Here is a 22,776-nt window from a genome sequence, read left to right as displayed (position 1 = left end):
TAGTCAGGAGGCTGCTGGTAATTGTTTGACAACTGAGATGTGTACATAAAGCAAAAGTTTGGTCATTATCCAAATTATGTATAGGAGTATTTTTAATATGAATTAAATTTCATGCAAATATTCTCATACGTGGCAAGAACTGCGCGTTTAAATTGTATAAGGTGGCTCTATTCTTCGTGGACGTATTCTTCCGCATGTGGAACCAATAACTAACATCTGACTGACAACAAAAACCAAGCCCTCTTGGCTCAGCTTTGTATAGCTTGTGAATTGGAATGATCCATTAAACACGGAAAAAGTCAAACAGTTTGATTATTCTGCACGATTGTTCAACTTTCCGTAATTTTGTGAAAGTTGAGTTTGTGACGCAGAACCAAATTTATTATGTTCCACTCCCTGCTCATATTTTATCTTCATCTTTTCCAGGATCCGCAATAAAACATTTTGAATAATATGAAATTTCTGTCTGAGGTTTTTGCCCAAGTTTCGTCTTTACGTGCACTCCATTCCACGTCACGCTCCACCCAGAGCGAGGAGAAAGTGAGGCTGCACAGAAAGTGCCAACTACGGGACAAGCGTTATCAATCCTTCCCCTCACCCCGTGAAACTCGTGGTTCGACATTTATTTCCCATTTCTGGGAGCTGTCTAGCAAATTATTTATCTAATGTGAGGGATGTGAGAGCACTAGGTGGAAACGGGCCATGTTTTCTCGCCCAGGGAAGAGAGGATCAGCATTAGGTGTTCTTTGCACTGATTTCGTATGTACGTAGATACATATGTACACCTGCCATTTGTACCTACAGACATGGCACTTTTATACCACACAGAGAAAGCTGGAACAAGGGGCATGATTTTAAGAGAGCAAGCTAAAGACGTTATGAGCTCTAAATTGAAGTGTTACGTGACAATTTAACAGATGAATGGGAAGGCGCTTATCCCGATACTGGTTGCTGCCGGTGGAGGAGGTTTGGGTTACAATGCTTCATCCTCAATCTCGCCAAATGGACGAGGGCTCGACGTGTCTCTTCAACCACAATCCGGATCAACGCAGAGCTGGGGAGCAGGTAAAAGTCATATAAGTGGCGCAATCATCCAATCATGATGAAACACATCAGTGACCAAAACCTCTCTTAAATTGGTACTTATCCAAGTCAATGTCAAAATCGGGTTTATGCTTTTCAGGCAAAGAAAGAGATTCTTTTCTATTCTGGGCTTGGACGCCCTTCGTCGTCTTTTATTTGCGTAGCCGAGAAAACCAAAAGTCCTATTTTTACCATTCTCCGATGGACATTGGGCTTATCCCTTCTAAGCAGATTATATGCAATCTGTTTGTACAATGCCATTTTTAGTCATAAAAAATATATGTACCAATCTCTTTAACCCTTCGCTAAGAATAAGTATGTATTTCAATGGTACATGGAATATGAGACATCCGCAGATGGCTTAAAAAGTCTGGTATCTTATAGTCCGACGGGTTATGTCTTAACTCACGCTGTCGTCTTGTTCTTATCTCTTTTTTCAGGCGGCGGAGGTGGCTGGGAAGGTCCAATTGTGAAAAACAACAATACGGTGGACCGGAATATCAGCTTCAACGCGAGGTTCCGGACTCCCCAAGAGTTTCAGGATGACTCCACCATGCTCGTGGCGGCCGGGCTTTCTCTCTTCGAGGGCGGGCTGGGTGGGAAGCCCTGCATTGCTTCTGAATCGTGGGGGGCAAGTGGGGGATTTGGCGGAGGCGGAGGCGGATGTACGTCCGGAGGAGGAGGTGGTGGTTACATTGGTGAGCACACTGTACACACGATGAAATGGTTATCCTCCCAAAGAGAGAGGATGGCTGTTCTTTTGTGCTTCGACTTGGTTCAAATGGAGTCTAAGTCATTGTCACCATTTCACTTTTCATTCACGGTTCACCAGGCTTTTGCCTTTTACCTATGAAAAGTCAGTTTGTGTTGACAGGTGAAAGTTTCCGGGGAATGAACATCAGTCGATATTATATATGCTCTGAAAGCTTTCCTCCTTTTCATTACTTTTGTAGTGATGTACCTATTCATTCTGCTCAACTTTCCATCCTTTTCCCTCCTCCACTTCCTGGAATATCTATTTTTACTAAATTCTCGAAAAAATTGTGCCGCATAATTGTCAAAGCAGCAGCTCACTCAAGATCGCTGAGAGCAGCAGGTCACGACGACGAGATACCGACTGGTGAACATTTTCTTTTATTTTCCTCATTTCACGAGGACTTCATGTGTGTGCTTCCAAGAAGAAATTCGACTTATACAAGGCAGAAATTCGACTTATACAAGGCAGAAATTGAACTGGGTGGGTGGAAGGATGGCGAGAGATAAAGTAGAACCGCACACAGTTTGAGTGATGAAATAGATGTCGGATAGGCCGATGGGCGTGTGTGGAGGGTTCTTACTTCTCATTTCCTCCAGTTCATCGCTTATTATGCCTCCTGCAACTCCTAAACCTAAACCCAAATCCAGATTTTTAGATTTGCCTCCACGCTGTTGCAGGTCACTGACCTAATTTCTGCCAATTCACCTCGAAATTTAGAGACCGCGGAGATCTATCCTCTCATCATCGAAAAGTCGCGTTCCATAATAATTTCTCCTCAAAGTCACAGTTTCCAATCTTGTCTTCGAGAAGATTGCAATATTTTTCAGGCACCAAATTATGTATTTCTTTACCATTTGCCTGAAGGCTAGAAAACTTTCTGTTGTTTTAATTAAATCAAAGGCAGAGGTACCGTTTTAAGTAGAATCTAATTCGAATAACCATAATCACTGGCGATTCACGTAATCCGTGAGAAAATCGATTGAATGCAGACATCATTTACACAAATGTTATGATTGGTGGTGGCAAGGGAGTGGTGACAGTGACGACGCGATGAAATTAAAAATGTGTCACGCCAGAAGACCTTCATTCATTCGGTATAAATAAACTTTGGCATTTTCACAGGAGGAAATGCCCATGTCAGTCTATCTGCGAATGGCGAGGGTGGCCTGTCCTTCTACTCAAAGGGTAAGTAGCACCACTTTGCTGATTTGCTTACTCTTGTACAGAGACGAGAGTGTCCCGTCTAATTTACCATGCTCACCGAAAACCCGGAGGAGAAAGTTGGAAACTAATAAACCCTACAAGTTTTCTGAAGAAGCATTATTGCAAACAATTCAACCTCAAAATCCCAGCTAATTAAAAATAACCTAATTATAAATAAATCCAAGTTTCAGTTTCACATTTAATTTCCCACAATCCTCTCCGGGTTTACATATTAAAATACGTACGTGGGAAGGACGTCGTGTAGTAGGCCCGTCGTTGGATGAGAACTTTCACTCGGAGAATTTACCGTACTGATTCATCAAACAAACTTTGCTCGAGTTTGTTTTACGGTTCTGTATCAAGAGTGAGATGCATACATATTGCTACAAGTTGTGTGTTTGTGATTTCGAGAGCTGATTTGAAGGGCGAGAGACAAATGAAACGCACACTTTGATAATTACACCCCTGAACACTACAAGTTGTCGAATGGATAGTGGAGAGACGGGCGGATATGAATTAAATTTGAGTGGTAGGCATACACAGATTATTAATAATGCCTCGCGAATTTGCATTTGTTGGATGTCCACTTACTGCCGCCTGCATAATCTCTTACTTTATGTAACAAATTAAAAGTGTGTGGTGGTGGGTTTCAGTCTCATCCTTTTCAGCCCAAAACATGTCGTGGTAACCGAACTTTTTGTCCACAGCGCTGGGTGGGTTGCACCAAACCGTGGAGGCTGGTGTACATGGAGGATCAGGAGAATTTCTGGCGATTCCGGCGTTCCCCGGTTGCGGTTGTCACCATTCCTGCGTTCAACTTGATGACTTTGAGCTTAATTCCGCCTGTGTTTGCGAGGAAAATTGGATACTGAGTTCAGATGGTGTCACTTGTTTGGGTAAGTCATAACTTGCTTCGTTAGCTCTGAGCAGTCCGTTGATGGTTGTCATCATCGCATTACCTGCGTTGCACACCAGCACACAACCCCCTTCCGCTTCCCATTCGTCCCCCGTCCTTCTTGGCAGGGCGAGATGCGGTTGTGGTCTGGCAATGTTTGCAGAGATGCTGATGCTGCTCCTGGTAATTAAATTGCCCAACTTTTCGCGGTCGGACTCTGTGACAGGATTAAAATTGACTTAAGTATTTTCAAGAACCCAGCATTTTGTCCCCGTCAGAATATTTAAGTACCCAGTTTCTCATGTAATTATGCGGTTTATATGCGAACCTATATAATCATATGCATGTCATGTGATACGTATTATTACAAACTTCACTTTCTTAAATTGCTTGAATTGCAGGTCGCTATGATATTCCCGTGATAGCCATCGTCGTTATCTGCGTCGTTATCTTCCTCATTGTCGGACTCGTTTGTTTCTGCCTCTGTAAGTGCCAAACTAATTTGTACACAATTCAAAGGTTATGGGGCGGTCGAGGCAGGATTTGCAGATACGAAAATTAGTTTTAAAACATTCATCCCAGAGCTCAAGAGATACGAGTTGGGAATTCGTACGAACCACTTTGTTCCTAATGTAAGTACGCAAAGTGCCGTTGTTTTCCACCAAATCGAGCAGATTCCTGATAGCAGGGCAACAACGGGAGGGAGGAGGATTTTCCTCCTTCCTTTGCACACAGCCAGTCAACTCCATGCACTAATGGCTAATGAATGAATGAACATTTCCACGATATCGTCCAAAACACAGTCAGTTGGTGAATGCGATGAAACTTTCCCCTCCTTCCTGATAAGCCCTGATAAAACTTTGCTAATAATTCTTTGGCACACACGAATTATCAAGTCCTGAGCAGGACATCTTCGCGAAGGGCGATTAGTTTATGGCAAAGAGTTTGTCCAGAACGGGGGAAGTTGCTCGGTGTAATTAATGGTCAGTGTCATCCCATCGACGACTTTATTTATCCCGCAAAAAGACGCGCGTAGCATGTACATTAAATCCCGCCATGCATGTTCCGAGTACAAAGAAAGTATTTGATAGTCCAATAACCATTCGAATACGAGGAAAGTATTTATTCCTTGTTTTATGTGTTCTCGTCTTCTTCCAGGAAGCTTAATCCTGGCTGTTTCGTAGATACTTGGGTCCATTGTTCTTAATTACGTCGCTTGCATATCGTCTGTTCTGGAAAACTTGGACAATGCGCGAGTGAGGAATAGCAACCTTGTCCCAGATTCAAAATAGAGCTGAAGGCAGAGCTTTAATGCAATTAGTCATCCTTAATTGAGACAATTATGGGGAACATGTATCTCTCTCGTAAGCCTCGTGGCAGACTCGTTTGCTCATTTCCTTGAGAATATAATTGATTTAACTGGTGTTTGTGACTCGGTGTAGAAAACGACGAGACTTTTTTTTAATAAAAAAAGAAAGCAGAAACTCGAGAAATATACTTTAAGAGATTTCGTAAGTTGGACCAAAGTTTCACTTTACAAAAAAAAACGATTACATAATTTTTAAAAATGTGGTGCAATTTATTCAACTTTTTGATCCCACCAAGTAAATATTTATAAATGGGTTATGCACTCCTATTTGAGTCGAGTCTAAAAAACAGTTTCGATTTTGCAAGTTATTTGACAACTTGGTTCATGGATGTTTTACTTCCAAAAAAGTATTAGAAAAGCTATTGCACAAAACTGAATTATTTAGTGGAAAGACTTTCATCAAATTAATTCCACACGAAAATGAGATTTGTATCACTCATCTGCTCAATAAATAATCCGACCACTCGCTATTTATGTTGATCAAATTGTGAGGCAAGGCAATAAAATTAGCGATTTATGCAAGCTCAGCAAATTGTCCATCAGCGTTAGTAACCTGGAACCTTAATCTGGAAATATAAATTCTTCATTTGGAATAGTGGTAAAAAGAGGTCGAGCTGTAGGAAGACGACGCCTCGGATTTCTTAAGCTCTGGGTGAATGAATTGAGAGTCGTTTAATATTGATGGAGACCTGAAAGTACGAGGGGAGACCGTTAATCATAACTGACAATGGCATAGAAGTTCACTTTCTCCCGAAACCCACCAGCTATTTAACTGTCGTTTTTGTTTCTCCTCCAATCTGCCAGACAATAGATACCAGCGTCAGAAAGTGAGCATGCTACGAAGAAAGGTGATGGGTGGCCCAGAATTGCAACGTAAGAACTCCAATTTCTTAATATGTAATATGTTTCCGCTTTTGGTAATGCATTTGTTCACATATACTCGCCTAAATACGTACATGTGTGCAGATGTATGTAAGTATAATGTGGATCCACTTTAATGCACTTAACCTTTTCAGTGAGCAGACTGCGAGCCCAGGCAGGTCCGGGTGGAGTGCTCACCGAGTATAATCCCAACTACGAGTTTGGAGGCGAGACCTACACCCTCACAGATCTCAAGGTAAGTGGTCCCTCGAAGCAATCCAGACTGTCGTTACATATTTCGAAAGGAAGCGCGTCAGTGGTTCTAAGAATCCTTGCGTAATCACAATTTTTTGTTCTTTTGCAGGAGATTCCTCGGGAGAATCTTCGTCTCGTCAAGTAAGCCCAGCCTATTTTCATTCCTGTCAATAACCAGATTCCATGACGCAGTAATAATGAGTGCAGATTTGAGGTGACAATGTGTTACCTCGCCCCCTTGCAAATGACTATGAACAGCCTGCTCCCATGAGCAGCTTGCTCGAAAATGCATTTACTTGCAGAATTTCATCATGTTCTGTCGCATTTAGGTTGCTGTATTTATTACCTTTTGGATTCATACTTACTTACTTGCTGCAGTTTGCATAATATATTTTCACCCATGGTTTTTATCCTCTTCTGCATCGAAGGGGGACCAATCAAGGAATTACTTAAAACGGTTGATTGGTTCTCCGCCATGGTTTGCAAGGCTCCTAATCTGATTGACGCGTGAGATGAATTTACGTGACACATGATTAGACTGAGGCAAAGCTGAGGAGCGGATCACCCGCTTCCGGAGACATTTTAATTCAGTGATGTGCAATAAATGTTCACCACGCTCGTCGTTACCACCCACCACGAGGAAAGTGGGAGAGTTTCAGGCCCATCACTCGAGGGACCTTCAGCAAACACTGTCCGTGGGAGAAGAGTTATGTCATAAAGATGTATTTTTGGATTTTCCTCTGCGTTGGCGGATTGAAATTTGAAATTTATTCGTAATGCTTCCAGGAAAGTGTGGATTTAGATCTGGGTCTCAGGCCAACTAACGCTCCTCAGCCCATGTATGATTTATGGGCAGCTCGTAAAATAGGAATGGCTTGTTCCATTGTGAGAAAAGAGATTTTATTAGCCGATTATGTTACATGTTATTTCCTCCAACTTTCCCTCCCCTCCCCGTACGAGATGATCTTATTACTCGAAAAACTGCATTCGTAAGTTTTGCATGAAACTGGAGAAATTCTGATATCTTTCCAAAAGAGGAAACGTCTCTGGAAATGGCAGCTTGTCTTGACCATTGAAGGAAAAGTTTTTCTTGTTCCCTCAAAAAAGTCTCAAAATCTTATCAAACATTATTGAACCTCGAGCGACAGTTGCAATTGATGGAGGTTTGCACAAAAATTGAAATCAATATTCTGGGGGTACAAAATCCGCTCCATGAAAGTATTATCCACACTGTATGCATAAAAAAAAGTCAGGAGTAAGTAAGTAAGCAGACCTCCTTGCAGTGGGAATCGAGATTTGTGTATGCGATAATGCGATTTGGGGCTGGACGATGGAGCATGGTGGCAACATTAAGTATCAAAAGTGATTATTTATTGTGATGTAAAACTTGGACCCCGAGCCAAGTTTCCAAACTCCCATCCCATCGAAAAGGGTCAGGAAGGCATGAGGATGGAGCGAGTGATAAGATCAGGGGTCGTTGGTTGGGACCTGGAATTATTGTTTCTTTTGGATGGCGTACACCCATTAAATTGAATCTGCTGGAGAACTTGAGAAGAGTCGAATTCAGAGCGATACACAATGTACGAGCCAAACTTGAAGAGATTGCAAATTGAGGTTGGAATTTGAGCAGAAAAATAAATCAGTCTCTGAATAAGAGGCAAAGTAAGGTCGGCGTTTGGGTCCTGCATGCGGTCCATCCGGTTGCTTTTCCTCCTGGCTGATATATCCGATTCCGGATAGTATCCAAGTCAGGCGGCTCATCCAAACCTCGATTTCCTCTCCAACCACCACCACCATCACTACCACCCAGCGTCTTATGGTTGGTAAATGTTTCTCCGTCTCCAGAAATGTCTACCCAGTGGGGACGGAGAAGCATGTATGTGGCAGCAGCAGTTGAGGAAATGAAGGTGGAAGTGGGAAGGCAAAGATAAAGATCGAATATTGAATTCCCAAACGAATAGTTACCTATTCCATCCCACCTTCATTCTTACTTTTACTTACGCAGAAGCCAAGTCCATCCTCGTCTCGTTGTCTCTCTGACTGGACCTGTTCCACTTATTATTAATCCGATCTGATCCGAATTCCTTTCTACTTTCTCTCTCTCTCCTTTCTCTCTCCTCGTTTTAAACAGGGTCGTACATCAACGTCCAATTTATTTAATTATTTGTCGTGTTGCTCGAATTCCCGAATGTTTTTTGTAAACAGCGTCCATTTTTTAGATCTGCCTTCACGCTGGCTATTTTCTCCCTTTCTTATCATTTCATCAAAGTGAACGACGAGCAACATTAATTTTATCCTCCCAACCGACCAGCACTTTGTGTGTGTGTAGTTTTAGTGCAGATGGACTTTTCACTGACCTAATTCTTACCAGACGGACAGAAGCCAGCGGGTCGGAGTCTAGTTCATTGGCAATAAAAACATTATCCCAGCTCCACCACCACCGCTACCAAACGTTGGTGGACATGTTACCACTTCAAAATAATTTGGGTGTGCTCACAAGTGCCTCTCGTCTACGGGTATGGCCGATCGTACTCGCTGGTGGAAATGGCTTTCCGTATGTGGCAGCTTGGTGGAAAATTGCTGATGTCGATACTAACTTTTTATAGGGTTTCATATACACCCGAATCATCATCATTTCCACCTTCATCGTGCGAGAAGGGGTTATCCTTGCCCAACCACGTTCGAATACTTCATCCTTATTTTACGATCTTTACTCTATTTTACCACGTAGTTCATCATTCATATATTCATACTTTTGTTTTATGCATGGAAAAGTATGTTCAGCTTATGCCGCCCCATCCGCTCTCCTTCCTGCCTCCATGGGAAAGTCAAGGTGGGGATCCGGTTACGAGGCTGGAAAGTGCTTGGAATACTCGACTGATTCTTGTATCACATCCCAAATCTTTGAGAAAGAGAGGCACATGTTTTCCTAATCCGAGGAAGACTGACGTATTTACTTAACTTATTGTGGTGGCAAATATAAAGTAAATAAGCCCGTGATATTTATTTCAGAACGACGAGTAAACTTGAGAAACAATTGCATAAGTAAGAGCAAAGAATAAGACCAACCGTACTCCTACGCGATAAGCTATATTTGAGCTAATTGATTCTAGCGTCGTAGTAAATAAGCTTTGTGAGAAAGGCACAAAAGGAGCACAATGAGCAGGACCTTTGGCAGAGAGACAGATCGATTGATTTTTCAGCCATGTACGTATTTATGTAGGTAATAATATTATTTCAAAGTGACCACGTCCGCCCATAAGCCAGGACTCTTGGATGATGATAATGGTTACATAAAAACCATAAAACCCGACTATTCAGTTGGAGCGTACTTTCTTCAGACACTGTCAAATCCTGTTGATCTGAGAAATATTCAAGTAGTTTCATCTCTCGAGTTCAAGGTTTTCCATTCTGAGCGTCGTCAGTAGAATAGAAATTTTTAAGAATAAATCGTTGACGGTTGATTTCGAGAGATGGAAAAGGATACTCAAGTGGTCACATTTATCTCCGTTCAATTGCAGCAGCATGTTCTGGCATTGATTCATGTTCGCCTTTGGATTTTGAGTGTCTCGCTCCAGTCGTTTCTGAGAGATAAAAACTGTGAGCCTTCTCCTGACCGGCGAAAGTGGAGTGCAAACATTTAGTGGTGGATCAGACTCATTTTGTACATTTACTCACAAAACCCTGGTACTTATGAGGAAGACTCGGGTTTTCGGTAAATAAATCCACATAAATTGAATAGAAATTTATTACTGCTTGATTTGCAAGCACTCTGGCAAAATTTGTGAATTTCCCTTCCTCCTCCAATGGCTACATGCATAATACATTTCGCATGTTGAGGATAAGTGTGTAAGGACTTGGACGAGAAGGGGTTGAGGATTGGATTGAAGTATGAAACCGCACATCAGACAAGTGTCTCGATTTACGACGAAGATTCCGTCGTCCGTGTCTCCAGCTCCAGTCTCAAGAAGAAGAATAAAAAAAGACGAAATCCAAGTCAGACTCGCTCAATTTCTTTGTGGAACTTGCAGCGAAGGAGAGAAACGTGAATGATCTCTCCCCCTCGGACGATGATACAACTCTATACGTTGATGCAATTTCTGGCCATTTTGCTTCTTGGGATGCTTTCATACTAATCCGCATCTATCTGTAAAATGTCGCAGATAACACTTGAGGACTACTTTAGCGGGTACTTTGGGAAATGTAGTGTGGTTTCCAGCCATACTTACACATTTCTGAGGGAAAGGATTGCGATATTTGTACTTGTGACAGGTGCTCATGAGTAAATGATGACGACGGATGTATCAGTCTGTTTACTTCTTGGATGACACGGTGACAAAGTCTGTTGCAGGGTGTGACGTGCGTTAATAAATGTATGTGCAAGTGGTTAACCGTGGTTGGTGGTGGTGCATGTTGTCAAAAAACATGGTGGGTTCAATCTTCTCAATTGCTTTCTCTCACTTCATCCACTTAAGCTTCTCGTGCAGTTTGACCACAGCCACCATTGCCCCACTTTCTCTCGCTCTCAGGCACTCCATCAATTAAATTGAATGTGGTTTCGGAGAATGAATGTAGAAACGGAGTCAGTTAATTTGATATATTCAATTTGGGATGGGATGGTTGTGGTGGCGGACGAAGCCCCAAAAGTGTTGTCACAAGAAGACTTTCTCCGGGAGAGATTTTCTCAGCCGTCGGTTCTAAAAATGAAACCGCATTTTTCAATGGTTTTGTTGTTGGTCTGACTGAATGGCCCTCGCCTTAAATCTTCCCAATGCCCATTCATCCTGCTTTTTGGCGTTACGTGGTTGGACACGAACACAAAGATTTCTTCAACAACGGGAGCTGGTTGTGAAAGTGGTTGGTTCTTGAATTCTTGCCTTCGTGCTATTGAATCTGAAGTAGTGTTTGAGTTAGAGCTCTCCTTCTCGACGGCTGCTGGGGCTGGTGGTGCTGGTGGTGCTTCAACTCTCATTCTCAATAGTGTGGGACAGTGATTTATTTGTTTATTATGCACAAAGTATCGTTCTTCTCAGCACCTCTTTCTCTCCACACCAGACGCAAAACCATTTGGCTAATGGCTTCAATTTACAAAATCTATTGCTAAATGCTTCAAACATTTAACGGAGGCGAGGAGGAGAAGGATGGGATTTCGGCGGTGAAAGTAATCAGGACGGTGTGGGAAAACAGCTTTCACTCCTCCAGAATATCTCCATGCATGAGTATACATAAGTACGCAATAGGCATTATTTGAGGTAGATTTACCCATCCGAGATGATGGGATGGAGATGGATGGAGTAATTACGGCTCAAAAATGACAATTTAAGCGGAATCAAAATGAAAGAATGGAGAATTCGTGAAAAAAAGTTGGATCGAAATGAAGCCTTGTTTTTTAAATGAAAATGCGACTAACTAAAGCCCAATCTCCACCACGAAGGGAACAATAAAAAGCTTCTTTTCAAAGTTAGTTTTCTTTCTCCTTCTAATTTTGCATACCGCGACACAGTGAAATTGATGACTGACTTCGTATCTCTCTCTCGCACAACAAAGTCCTCAATTCATAACTTTGTTAATAAAAGGGCCGGAAATTTTTTTGCGACTGGAGGAGCGAAAGTGACTTTGAAAGCAGGACGACGAGTTTTGAAATTTACTGTACATAGACGAAGAGATGATGAAAGTTCCGCATGGAACGGATGGGTGAATAAAGTATTATTATTCCGTGTTCTGCCTCCTCTACTGCTACAACCATTGAGAGTTTTGCTTTGTTTCAGACGCAGAGAGAGAGGGCAGAGTTTAATTGCCGCGAGTATTTCATATTTCATTGAACAACAGAAAGAGGAATAAATTGAATTTGGAATTTATGTCAACTGTTTCGTCGTACCACTTAAAGGGAGCAAATGAAACATGAAATGGTGGGGAAAGTGAAAGGCTCGTTTCTTTTGTGTATAGCGAATCCTTGCTCCTGCTCCAGTCGCCTTTTGATATCCTTTGATTTATGTAACATGTAGCCTGCAACCTGCTCGCACAATACGTTAGAAACGATAGAAAGGGAATTATTTCTGCCATTTGTGTCATTGCAAAGTTTGTAAATCTGGAATCTGTGTTGTTGCTGGTACTTCTGCGAGCTCCAGCCCCCTTCCTTTGCAATATTGGGATTTTGTACCAACATAGTTTTCCCCTTCCTCCGAAGAGACGTGGAACAGGACCATTTTATTAAATTGTATGCATCAATGATTTAGGGCGCTGGGCCAAGGAGCGTTCGGAGAAGTCTATCAAGGATTCTACCGACATCGGGACGGTGATGCAGTCGAGATGCCCGTCGCTGTCAAGGTGAGAAATTCATCCTTTGTTCACCAGCCAAAAATGGAGTCGCAATTTTTTTTTAGAAATTGTTGTTCAGGATTTTGTGACGAGTCAGGTTATCTCGTCATAAAATCATATTATAATCATATTATAATCATATTATAATCATATTATTATTATAATCATATTATATTATAATCATATCATAAAGTCATATTCAGCAACTGAACGGGGTTACTTTTTTGTCTCACACTCTGTCTGGTTATTTGTGATTGGCGTTAAAATGTCGGTTTGCTGCCCAAAATAGAATAATGACGAATAATGCGGGGAATCTATTGCGTCACACATATAATAACTCGCTTTTTCAACTTGTTAACTGCACGCGGATAAAAAAGAAAGTGAACGGTAATTACGAAGATTGTGGTTTTATGAGCTTCCAAGAAAACCTCACAACGGTAGAATTCCATCGAATAAACAGCCTCTTTTTCTTCTTCCTACATACGTTTCGCATCTGTAAACGGTCCTTGGAATGAAATCCATTACTTGCCAGCATAATGGGACCTTCTGAAAATTGAATAGGGCTTCATTAGGCTGGGGTGATGATGGCGTTGGCGTATATACGAGCTCTTCCCTGGCACCTTTCACCCCGTGCCGTCGCATTAATATTTTGTCCATTTCCTTTCACAGACGTTGCCAGAGTTGTCCTCGAACCAGGCTGAGATGGATTTCCTAATGGAAGGTACGTTCGTATTTGGTTGGTTTTGTGGGCTGAATAATATGTATGATTTATTGGTCGTTGCTGTAATTACCTCCTCCGAATGATGAAAACATTTCTCTGCTTCATTCCTCGATTGCTTTCTTTCTTCTCTTGCAGCTCTCATCATGAGCAAATTCAATCACCCCAATATCGTCTGGTAAGCCTTTACTCTTTCACTACTTACGAGCAGATTAAGGGGCCGTTGAGCTGCTTATTACCGATTGAAATGTATGTTTTTTACTGTAATATCTTTTCCCAATGTTGCTCAGGTTCATTGGAGTCTGCTTCGATAAACATCCGCGATTCATCATCCTCGAACTGTTGGCTGGAGGCGACCTCAAAACCTTTCTCAGAGAATCGCGTCCAAAACCGGTGAGTGAGTGAGTGGTTTCATCCGCTAACTACAACAGACTCCTGGTAAAATGTTTTTAGTCGTGACCACAACCAAAATGCATGAAAAACACGAGTTTCCTTCTCTTTACGTGCATACACATGTACCTTTGCCATGTAATTCTCGTTGCTTTCTCCTCAATTTTGTGCAAAATGAGTGACGTCCTTCTCCTCTTGAATTATGTTGTGTTGCAACGTTATGTTTCCGCTAAATTGGGGCTGACAAGTACAATTTGTGGTTGTTGTGTAGCCATCGGCCTTCGTAGCGATGGAGGCGGTATGAGTTGCCCTTGTGCTACAACGGTGGTGATGAAAGTAACGATAATTAATTCAATTTGTGGGTATTAGTAGGCAAACGAGAATTTGAATTGTTGTTGAGCAGAGGAACGTCATCTCTGAGTATTTTGTGAGATGATTTAATTATGTACATTATTCAGGACAAGGGCTCCCCTCTGTCCATGAAGGACTTGTTGCTGTGCGCCATGGATGTGGCCAAGGGGAGCAAGTACCTCGAAGATAACCACTTTATCCATCGCGACATTGCTGCGAGAAACTGCCTCCTCACCACCAAAGGCCCTGGACGAGTCGTCAAGATTGCTGACTTTGGCATGGCCAGAGATATCTACAGGTACGCTTGCTAATTATCCTACCTTTACCTCATCTCGTAAATAGGTCACCTGTTTTAGGGACCAATGTTTTCTCGTGATCATTACTGTTGACTCGTCCACTGTGAAAACAGTGGTCACAGTCTTGAGTAATTTGATGCTGACAGTGCGATCTGTTTGTCTATCCCATTGTAGAGCGGACTATTACAAGAAAGGTGGAAAGGCAATGCTACCTGTCAAGTGGATGCCTCCAGAGGCCTTTTTGGACGGAATTTTCACCAGCAAAACTGACGTCTGGTAAATCCAAAGCTTATTATTCCTTACTTATGTCGACATTTTCCGACATTGTGACCTTCACCTTTGCCCACGAGACAGGTCGTTATGACAGGTGGACAGGCCTTCCGGCTTTTGATTTTACCAGTTCTGCTCTCTTTCCCTGTCACACTTTTGTAATTCTCTCTCCGACGTCGTAGGCTCCTTCATCCGTGCGTCCGTTATTTATTCTTGGCGATTCTTTGCCCATTTTATGATATTTGCTATTAGCGGTAGTTTTGTGTCCTTATACATCTCACAGAATTACATGTGACGTCTCATTTACAATTGTAACTCGGGCGTAATAATTTGGCAAGATCTCTGACCTATTTATTCCTGAGAGAAAGTTTGAGCTGTCTCTCTCACGAAGCATGGATACCTACGGGCAGTAATTTACATGCATAAATACATTTCAGGAAACACTGACTTATATCCGCAACAACTTGTTTGCTTCATGTTCGGAATTGACAATTATGGCCGGAAGCCAAATTAACGGAGAGAATTTGTATCAAATTCAATTACCGCATCTCGCTATAATTGGAGTGATTTCCAATCAACATCAACAGGTTAGCTCAACCGTGTCCCCTCCTGGAAGGGGAAAAGACAAAGTGCACCCTTTGATCTGATTATGGAAAATTGTTCCAAGAATTTGTCGACGTAGGCGGATAGACGAGAAGTCGAGACATGTGTAAAATTGCATATGTAAGTATCTCTAGATTAATGAGGGAGCCAATAATTCGCAAATGAGGTCTTTGTTGCAAATTATCTAACATAATATATTGTTCATTTGGATGCATGTGGATTGAACATATTGTTGAATGGTGAGGATTAAAATGCATGTCAGTGTGTGGCTCATGGGGAATGAGGATGTGTGTGTGCAGAGGAAAAGGAGCAGCGCATTAGTGGGAGTGTAATACCTTTCTGCTGTCAGATTGAAATCCTGTATACATCAAAGTATTAATGTAATCCAAGATAAGCCATTCGACTCGTTACATCTGGGATACAAAATTCCTCCGCTGGATGAAACAAATGGATGAAGTAATCTTCCATCTCTCATCCACGACCACTGAAGCGTAAGCTAAAATTTTCACTCGTTCATTGCCCCACAATGCGGAATATTTCGAATTAGGCGAATTTTGTTTCATTATTCCCTTCAAAGTCGGGAAATTTGAGGGCGATGAATAGCAGGCACGTTTGTGGACAGCAGCCTGGCCCCCTCCTCGAGGGCAAATCGTATTGGCTGGCAACAGATTAAAAGTATTTCTCTCTGATGTGCTTATCGGATGGATTGAGTGATGCCGTAAATTGTTATATAATCTGAAAGAGAGGCTTAATGATGAGGATGACGAAGTGGAGTGAAAGCGGGCTTTGATGTCTTATTAGGTCTCTCTCGCTCGTTAGGCCTGCTTCATCAGGTTCGGATGGATCAGTGAATTTTCACCAAAAACTAAACAAGTCAAATTCCTCACCGGAAGTAATCCAATCATAAAGGCAAAGCTGGCAGAGGTGAATCTGCATCATGCTGAGTGAGGCCCCCTCATCATCACGTTCTCCAGCCAACAACCCACCTTTGAATTCCTGACGCGTTTTCATTAGGCTTGCATCACGCTTCATATAAAAAGTTTTGTTCGCTCGTTTAAACTTGCTCGTCGTCCTTCCAAAATGTCAGGGTGAAAAATTGTTCAGCCACTTCACACCTTTCTTTTTGTCCCACTCAGCCCATGATTTAGCTTAATGATATCATATGAATCAGAGCTCTGAGACTCGTAGCGCTACTTTCACTCCAACTTTCACTCCTGGTTTTATGCATCAGGGAGGCAATGATGATTTATAGATGTATCTATATTCCTAGAGAGTCGTTATTATTCTCAACTTTATTAGTGCACACTCATCCAAGATGAACATAATGAGACTGTGAGACGAAATTGTAAGTTTCTCGCAAAAGTTGTGCAGTGTCCGTAATTTCTATTTTACCTTGATTCCGCCAAAGTTGGTTGGTGCTTCTCGCGTAATTATGAATGACGTTGATTTTCAATTCCTACCTGTCTTACGAAATCTCAAACAATTTGAAAGCGTCCTCCTTTTGCAGCACTAAAAACTATGGGACATGAAATCATCCTTGGGTGGTTATGGTGTCGATGTGGGCGTTTGCTCGAATCGCAGTTTTGAAAGTCACGTAGATGAAGGGAAAAATGGGATTCGTCAGCACAACTTTTGTCATCCATTCATTCCAATTACAGAGAATTTTGTTTTGAAACGGCGATGGAATGTCATATCAAATAATGTTGCGAGAAGACTTTGTTGGATTGAGAAATATGAGAAGAAGAGTGGAGATTCTTCTCCCGTCTTTTTTTCTCGTCTCCCACTTGACTTATTGTTTCGTCTCGAGCGCAGAAAATATTTAATATCTTTGCTTCCTTCTAAATGTTACAGGTCATACGGGGTTCTGTTGTGGGAGATCTTCTCGCTCGGCTACATGCCGTATCCTGGCCGAGTAAGTTGCTGAATTTTCCACCATTATTTATCCTGTTTGTTTGTCTGTGTACGTATGTATGGGTCCCATCCTTTCATTCCTCATCTTCAAATTTTTTAGTACATCATCTTTAATTCATAATTTAGGGCAACCAAGATGTGATGCAGTTGGTAACGAATGGGGGGCGACTTGAGGCACCGTCGAACTGCCCAACTCCCGTCTATGGAATCATGACCCAGGTTGGCCAATTTTCAATTCTTAGGAATGCATGATTAAAGTCCAACTTGCAAAATGCCAATCGCATCAAATAAAAATCGGTTTAAAATTTCTTGTTGAATTACACAAATATTTTATGAAATGTTAATTCTGTTCATTTTATTCAGTGCTGGCACCCCATTCCGGAAGAGCGACCCCACTTCTCAACAATAATGGAACGCCTAGGGTACTGCATACAGGTAAATTCTTTTAACTGTTATTGTCTTGTGTAGAATTTGCAATTTTCCAGTTAAATAAATAAGTCTCGAGGAGCGTAATCGTGTGTACGGGTGACGATATAAATTCATTCTCGAGTTAACTTAATGTATGATTGAGAGTAATTTGGACCATATCATTAACTGGAAGAAGAGGAGAGTGCCCACGAGCAGAGCTGTCGGTCGACCTGAGTGACAATTACTTTAGGAATTTCTTGGCAATAAAAGTAAGGCGCAGATGCAGGAAGGCGAAAACTCGTGAGGGAGACCTTTAATCATCCTATTGTCTTTCTCCTTGTGGGAATATCGTATTAGTTTGGCTGCTGCGGGACGCTGTGGAGCATAAATTCCAATTTATATAACTTTGAAAATAATCGGAAACTGTTTATGGCTCCGCGTACTCTACTCACTGACAACGAAGGTTTAGCAGTAATCACGTCTAGGTAGCGATAGAATCAAATGAAATGTATTTGGTGTGCCCACTCAGATCAAAGTATCCTTCAGACTGGTTTCGCATAGCTCCATCCGTTGCAGAACTACGTGCCTTATAACCACTTATCTGACCCACTAATGACTTGTTTTCATTTAATCTGCAGGATCCAGAGGTCGTGAACGCTCCATTGCCAATTTTCCAACGTCCGCCATCGTCCGAAAGGGATGCCACGTTGATGCGACCCCTCAATTCGGATGATTCCACTACCTCCTGCCTTCGCATCGTTCAAGGGCATTACCCCAGAAGTTCACATCACTCGTAAGTCAATACACGTGCACATTGGCGAACACGAACTACACAAGTGCAAGAAAAAACTAGATTTTGCCATCTAATTTCCCATGATCTCGAGGTTTAGAGTGTCCCGATAAACTGCAATATGCCAAGTCATGCGGAAATTCCGTAATAGACACAAAAAAGTAGCTTATGGGGCTTTCTCCAACTTTCCCTCTGTCACTCGCTTCGCCTGCTCCACGATGATGATGAGCTACTTATGTGCATACATGCTCTACACCCTGTGCTTCTCTTTAGCTGAGGATTCCACCCAGCCAGCAGTAACAGACTGCTCTATCCACCCGCACCCTGCTAGGTTTTCATGTATGAGCCCCCTACACCGAGAAATGCACAACTTTCCAACGACTTTCACTTCTGCCTTCTTCGCGCTCCTCAATCTTGATTGCAAAAATTAGAATTCCGTCAGATATTTGTTTATATTTCGTCGAAATGTGCTGCTCACATGGTCCTTTCGGTCCATGCAAATAGCGAGCCACAGGCAGGTAACAGGTGTGAGATTCCGTAAAAATATTTTACTTGGAAAATATATGTAGCAGTCAAATAAAGTCAGAACTCAAAACCTTCCCAAAAATGTGTATGACCTAACAAAGTTTTCATTTTATTTCAGATCCCTGAGTCACAACGAGCCCATGTCGCCCAACTCATCCACTGCGGATTATCTGGTTCCACTTACCCCACTGTCAAACCCAACCACACCTCCGCCCCCACCAGATTCCGCGGTGACTTCACCCACGTCCGACATCCCAGAATCCCACTCCACAGAAACGATCCTCGAGGACGACGAGGTTGCGAGTGACCAGAACGACGTGAGCTCATCCAAGGACACCGCCACAACCAACAAGGGACGATTCAAGAGCAATTTGAAGGCAGGGTCCAGACCCAGCTCCACCTCTGGCGGCACCATCAACGGGATGGACAACGGCATCACGTTGACACCCTCCAACCTCAACGCCAACATCAACGTGACCGTGAATCCCAGCGAAGTCACGAATACAAAGCTGAATTCCACGAAGAAAGGGGCGCAGTACATTGACTCGAAACGAAAGGGTGACAAAACACCAGATGAAGAAATTCGTTGCTAGATTATATATTTGCTTATAACTATTTGTACACTTGCAGTAAGAAAATATGATATCGTTGTATTGGTGGTTGGTTAAGCATGAATTGTATATTATTGATTCTAGTTTAGGCAAAAAGAGGAAATTAATCGAGAGACCCGAGACAAAATTGTTTTATACAATTGACACTTTCACACTACAAGTTAGCTGAGAACGACTATGTATATACGTAAATATATATATATATATTTTGATAACGTGATATGATCGAATTGCACAATAAACTGTGTAACAAAAATAATAATATAAAGTGAACAGATTGCATATGTACTACAAGTGAAAATAAATACTATGAAAAGCTTGCAGGGGTTCGGAACTGTTATTTATATATCTTCTTTAGTTGTATGATAGCGACAAAATTTTCATAAAATGTACGTGTTCCGTAATCTTATTAGTCCAAAGAGTTATGTATGATGACTTTGTTGTGCTACGTTTTTAAGCAAAAAATATTAATTAGAGCTGAGCGAGACTAGATCATTTAATAAAGTAAGAACTAGTCGACAAAAAATATGTATGGTGCGGATGACTAGTAGAGATATCGCAATACATATGTATGAAAAACCAAGATTTCTCTTTACTTGCTACACTTTTGATATGTCACGGTTCATTTGCAAAATCAAACGAGGACCAACAACGTATTTGGTATTTGTATAACAGAGTAGTTGGTACTGTTTAAATTAGATCAGTGTATTTAGACTAAGAAGACGCCCTCCCTTTGTGTCCAATGTGAATTGAGAGGATTTGCCGTTATGGTGGCTGACGTATTTTTTGTGAGTGGTGAACATTTGAAATTATCCGAAAAAGATTTTAATTGTACAAAGCAACGGAAATGATATTTGTTGACGAGAGAAAGACGTTTGTAATTTTCTATACGTCAAAATATTGTCATTTAAATGGCTAACGTAACCGAGTGGTCGAAACCATAGTGAAAACGACGAGTAGTTTACTTGCCACTAAGAAAAACGAGGTTTTTGAGGAGGTTGGTGAGAAGGCGTGATTGAATATTACATAAAAATGGAACGGATTTATGTAGAAGAAACATAGTTATGACGTAAATACGTACAGTAGTCGTGCGCGTCTATGTATCTGTCTCCGTAGAAAATTGTCTCTGCCAGAACCAGGTACGTGCCAAAGCTGCACACCATGTTTAACACACCCACCATTGTTACGGCTAATTGTTGTGTCACGTTCATTTTTAAAGCGTTTGAGGAGAAAGTAAATATATGATTTATGTACCTTGTTGATTATTACGATGTTGTTGTTTACGTGGAACGAGAGCTTTCTCTCGTTTCCACTTGGTGCTTACATTTACGAATTGTTATAATTGTACACTAAACCTGTTAACCTACACATGTACTTTAATTGCACTCTTGTTTTCACAATAAATGCAAATATACAATCATGCAAATGTTCTCTCACCTGCGTAGTTCTTCTTAATTTGCATTCGTGCCGCATCATGGATACTTGAAAACCTGGAGCGTTTTTTGTATGTTTTTCCCTCCATATTTGTAGCGACTACACAGCTACGTGCTTGGGTAGGAGAGTAAGGTCCCAGACAACCGTTGTCGTCGTCAACGGACGCCATCCATCCGTTTACGCAAAGACACCCACATTGACAACTCCCAAATTGGTTTACTTTTTGTTTATTCGTGATTTGAAATAATTCGCCCGAAAAAAGATTGTTTCATTTACATAAATATTTAAATAAACTCGTTGTACGAAGGTGTGTGGGACGAACTGCGAATTTATCTCAACTTATTACAACGCATTTTAGGCGTCTGAACCTTTTTGTGGAAAGCGATGTAGGAGGAGGACGAGATTTCCATCGATTACATGCCTCAGGAATTGTAAAGTGTCTCACGTCTGATTTCATCCTCATTACTTCCACGAGTGGTATGCATATCATCGCCGTACACCATCACCTACCTATTTAATTAGATACCCCCCGGGTGAAAATCGTATGTCGAATTTGACATAATTCGACACAACTTCCCGGACCAATGGTTTGTGCAGAAAAATTATGAACGATTCTGCATAAAACTTCTGACAGGTATATTCTGCAGAAAGGTTTTGCACAATTATGCATAATTCTGCACATTTTGTGCACAAATTGTTTCGGCATAAATTTTTCTGCGTAAAATCCAGCCAATTCTCTGCATAAAAACCAGCCAAATTTATGCATAAAATCCCTTAAATTTTTTACCCGACCTCGCACTGGGTGGATAATTAGACTGCAAATTGTGCAATGAGACTTTTACTGAAACAGAGAATACGTGGAAACAAAAGAGAAAGCAGAGAGGGCAGATTGAGATCCGGGCTGGTAGATGGGTCTCTCCGTCTCCACCCGAAAAGTGCTATTTCACGTTGACGCAATTAGACGTTGATGAGCCAACCGTTCTTCATGCACAAGTTTGTAACTCACCTTTTCGGCACATTTGATTCGAGCCGTGCTGCCCAACAGAGCGTTGCTAACAAGTGGTGGGAGTTCATTGCAGAACAACAACACTTATTTCCTCAATTGCTTGGAAAACAGAAAGGATTCGCGTGAGTGGCGCATAGTTCAGAGAGAGAGGAATAAGTTTCGAATCCTAGTTTCCGTGGGTGAGTGAGTCATGCCACAATTCCCAAGACGAAATTGGCGAGTAAATATGTAGTCGTAGTAGTGGGAAGAAAGGTGCCTAGCAATTCTGCATCACAGAGTTTCACGTCAATACAAGCATACATTTTTAACATGGTCTCTGCTCTCGAGTTCCGTCAACAGTTTTGCACACGCTTTTTCAATTGCAGAATGTAATTTCCCTGTTCACGTGCATACGTATGTAGCCTTCCCGATAGTGACCTTAATTTTGAATTTGCTGAAATTTATTGCTCGCAGCCTCATGTCTCTCTCCCTCAATCTCCAAAGCAGGGCTCTCGAAGGTCATTCAGACGAGGTGCCTTGATCCTACGGTGTCCCATTCGGAAACAGGAAGCCCTCCGCTCCTCAACCAAGCATTCTCGCACATAGAGCCCAACAAACGACGAGCAGTATCGACTGCTGCTTCCCCTCCGCCGCCTCCTCCTCCTCACATGTTAGGTTAGGTGTCCACCACTTCCCATTCACAAGACAGAGCAGCATCGGCCAAATTATTTCGCCTCCTCCTG

At 41.9% G+C, this 22,776-nt stretch overlaps 1 protein-coding gene across 1 annotated transcript in view; it reads left to right on the top strand.

The window, feature by feature from the left end:
* LOC110843553 (ALK tyrosine kinase receptor) overlaps nt 1-21,044 on the top strand; it is a 55,350-nt gene extending 34,306 nt beyond the window's left edge. The window contains exons 18-36 of the mRNA XM_022089518.2: nt 918-1,065; nt 1,524-1,781; nt 2,963-3,025; nt 3,751-3,939; nt 4,340-4,423; nt 6,112-6,180; nt 6,324-6,424; nt 6,533-6,564; nt 12,660-12,750; nt 13,411-13,462; nt 13,598-13,637; nt 13,750-13,852; nt 14,308-14,498; nt 14,671-14,772; nt 17,221-17,281; nt 17,407-17,499; nt 17,644-17,715; nt 18,327-18,481; nt 19,122-21,044. Of these exons, the coding sequence (XP_021945210.2) occupies nt 918-1,065; nt 1,524-1,781; nt 2,963-3,025; nt 3,751-3,939; nt 4,340-4,423; nt 6,112-6,180; nt 6,324-6,424; nt 6,533-6,564; nt 12,660-12,750; nt 13,411-13,462; nt 13,598-13,637; nt 13,750-13,852; nt 14,308-14,498; nt 14,671-14,772; nt 17,221-17,281; nt 17,407-17,499; nt 17,644-17,715; nt 18,327-18,481; nt 19,122-19,596 (2,379 nt within the window). The 3' untranslated portion in view covers nt 19,597-21,044. The remainder of the gene's footprint in view (nt 1-917; nt 1,066-1,523; nt 1,782-2,962; nt 3,026-3,750; nt 3,940-4,339; nt 4,424-6,111; nt 6,181-6,323; nt 6,425-6,532; nt 6,565-12,659; nt 12,751-13,410; nt 13,463-13,597; nt 13,638-13,749; nt 13,853-14,307; nt 14,499-14,670; nt 14,773-17,220; nt 17,282-17,406; nt 17,500-17,643; nt 17,716-18,326; nt 18,482-19,121) is intronic.
* The last annotated feature ends 1,732 nt before the right edge of the window (nt 21,045-22,776 follow it).

This window comes from Folsomia candida, unplaced genomic scaffold, assembly GCF_002217175.1.
Source record: "Folsomia candida strain VU population unplaced genomic scaffold, ASM221717v1 Fcan01_Sc002, whole genome shotgun sequence".
Lineage (NCBI taxonomy): Eukaryota > Metazoa > Arthropoda > Collembola > Entomobryomorpha > Isotomidae > Folsomia > Folsomia candida.
The sequence above is the reverse complement of the archived record's forward strand: the minus strand, read 5'-3'. Positions and strand labels throughout refer to the sequence as shown.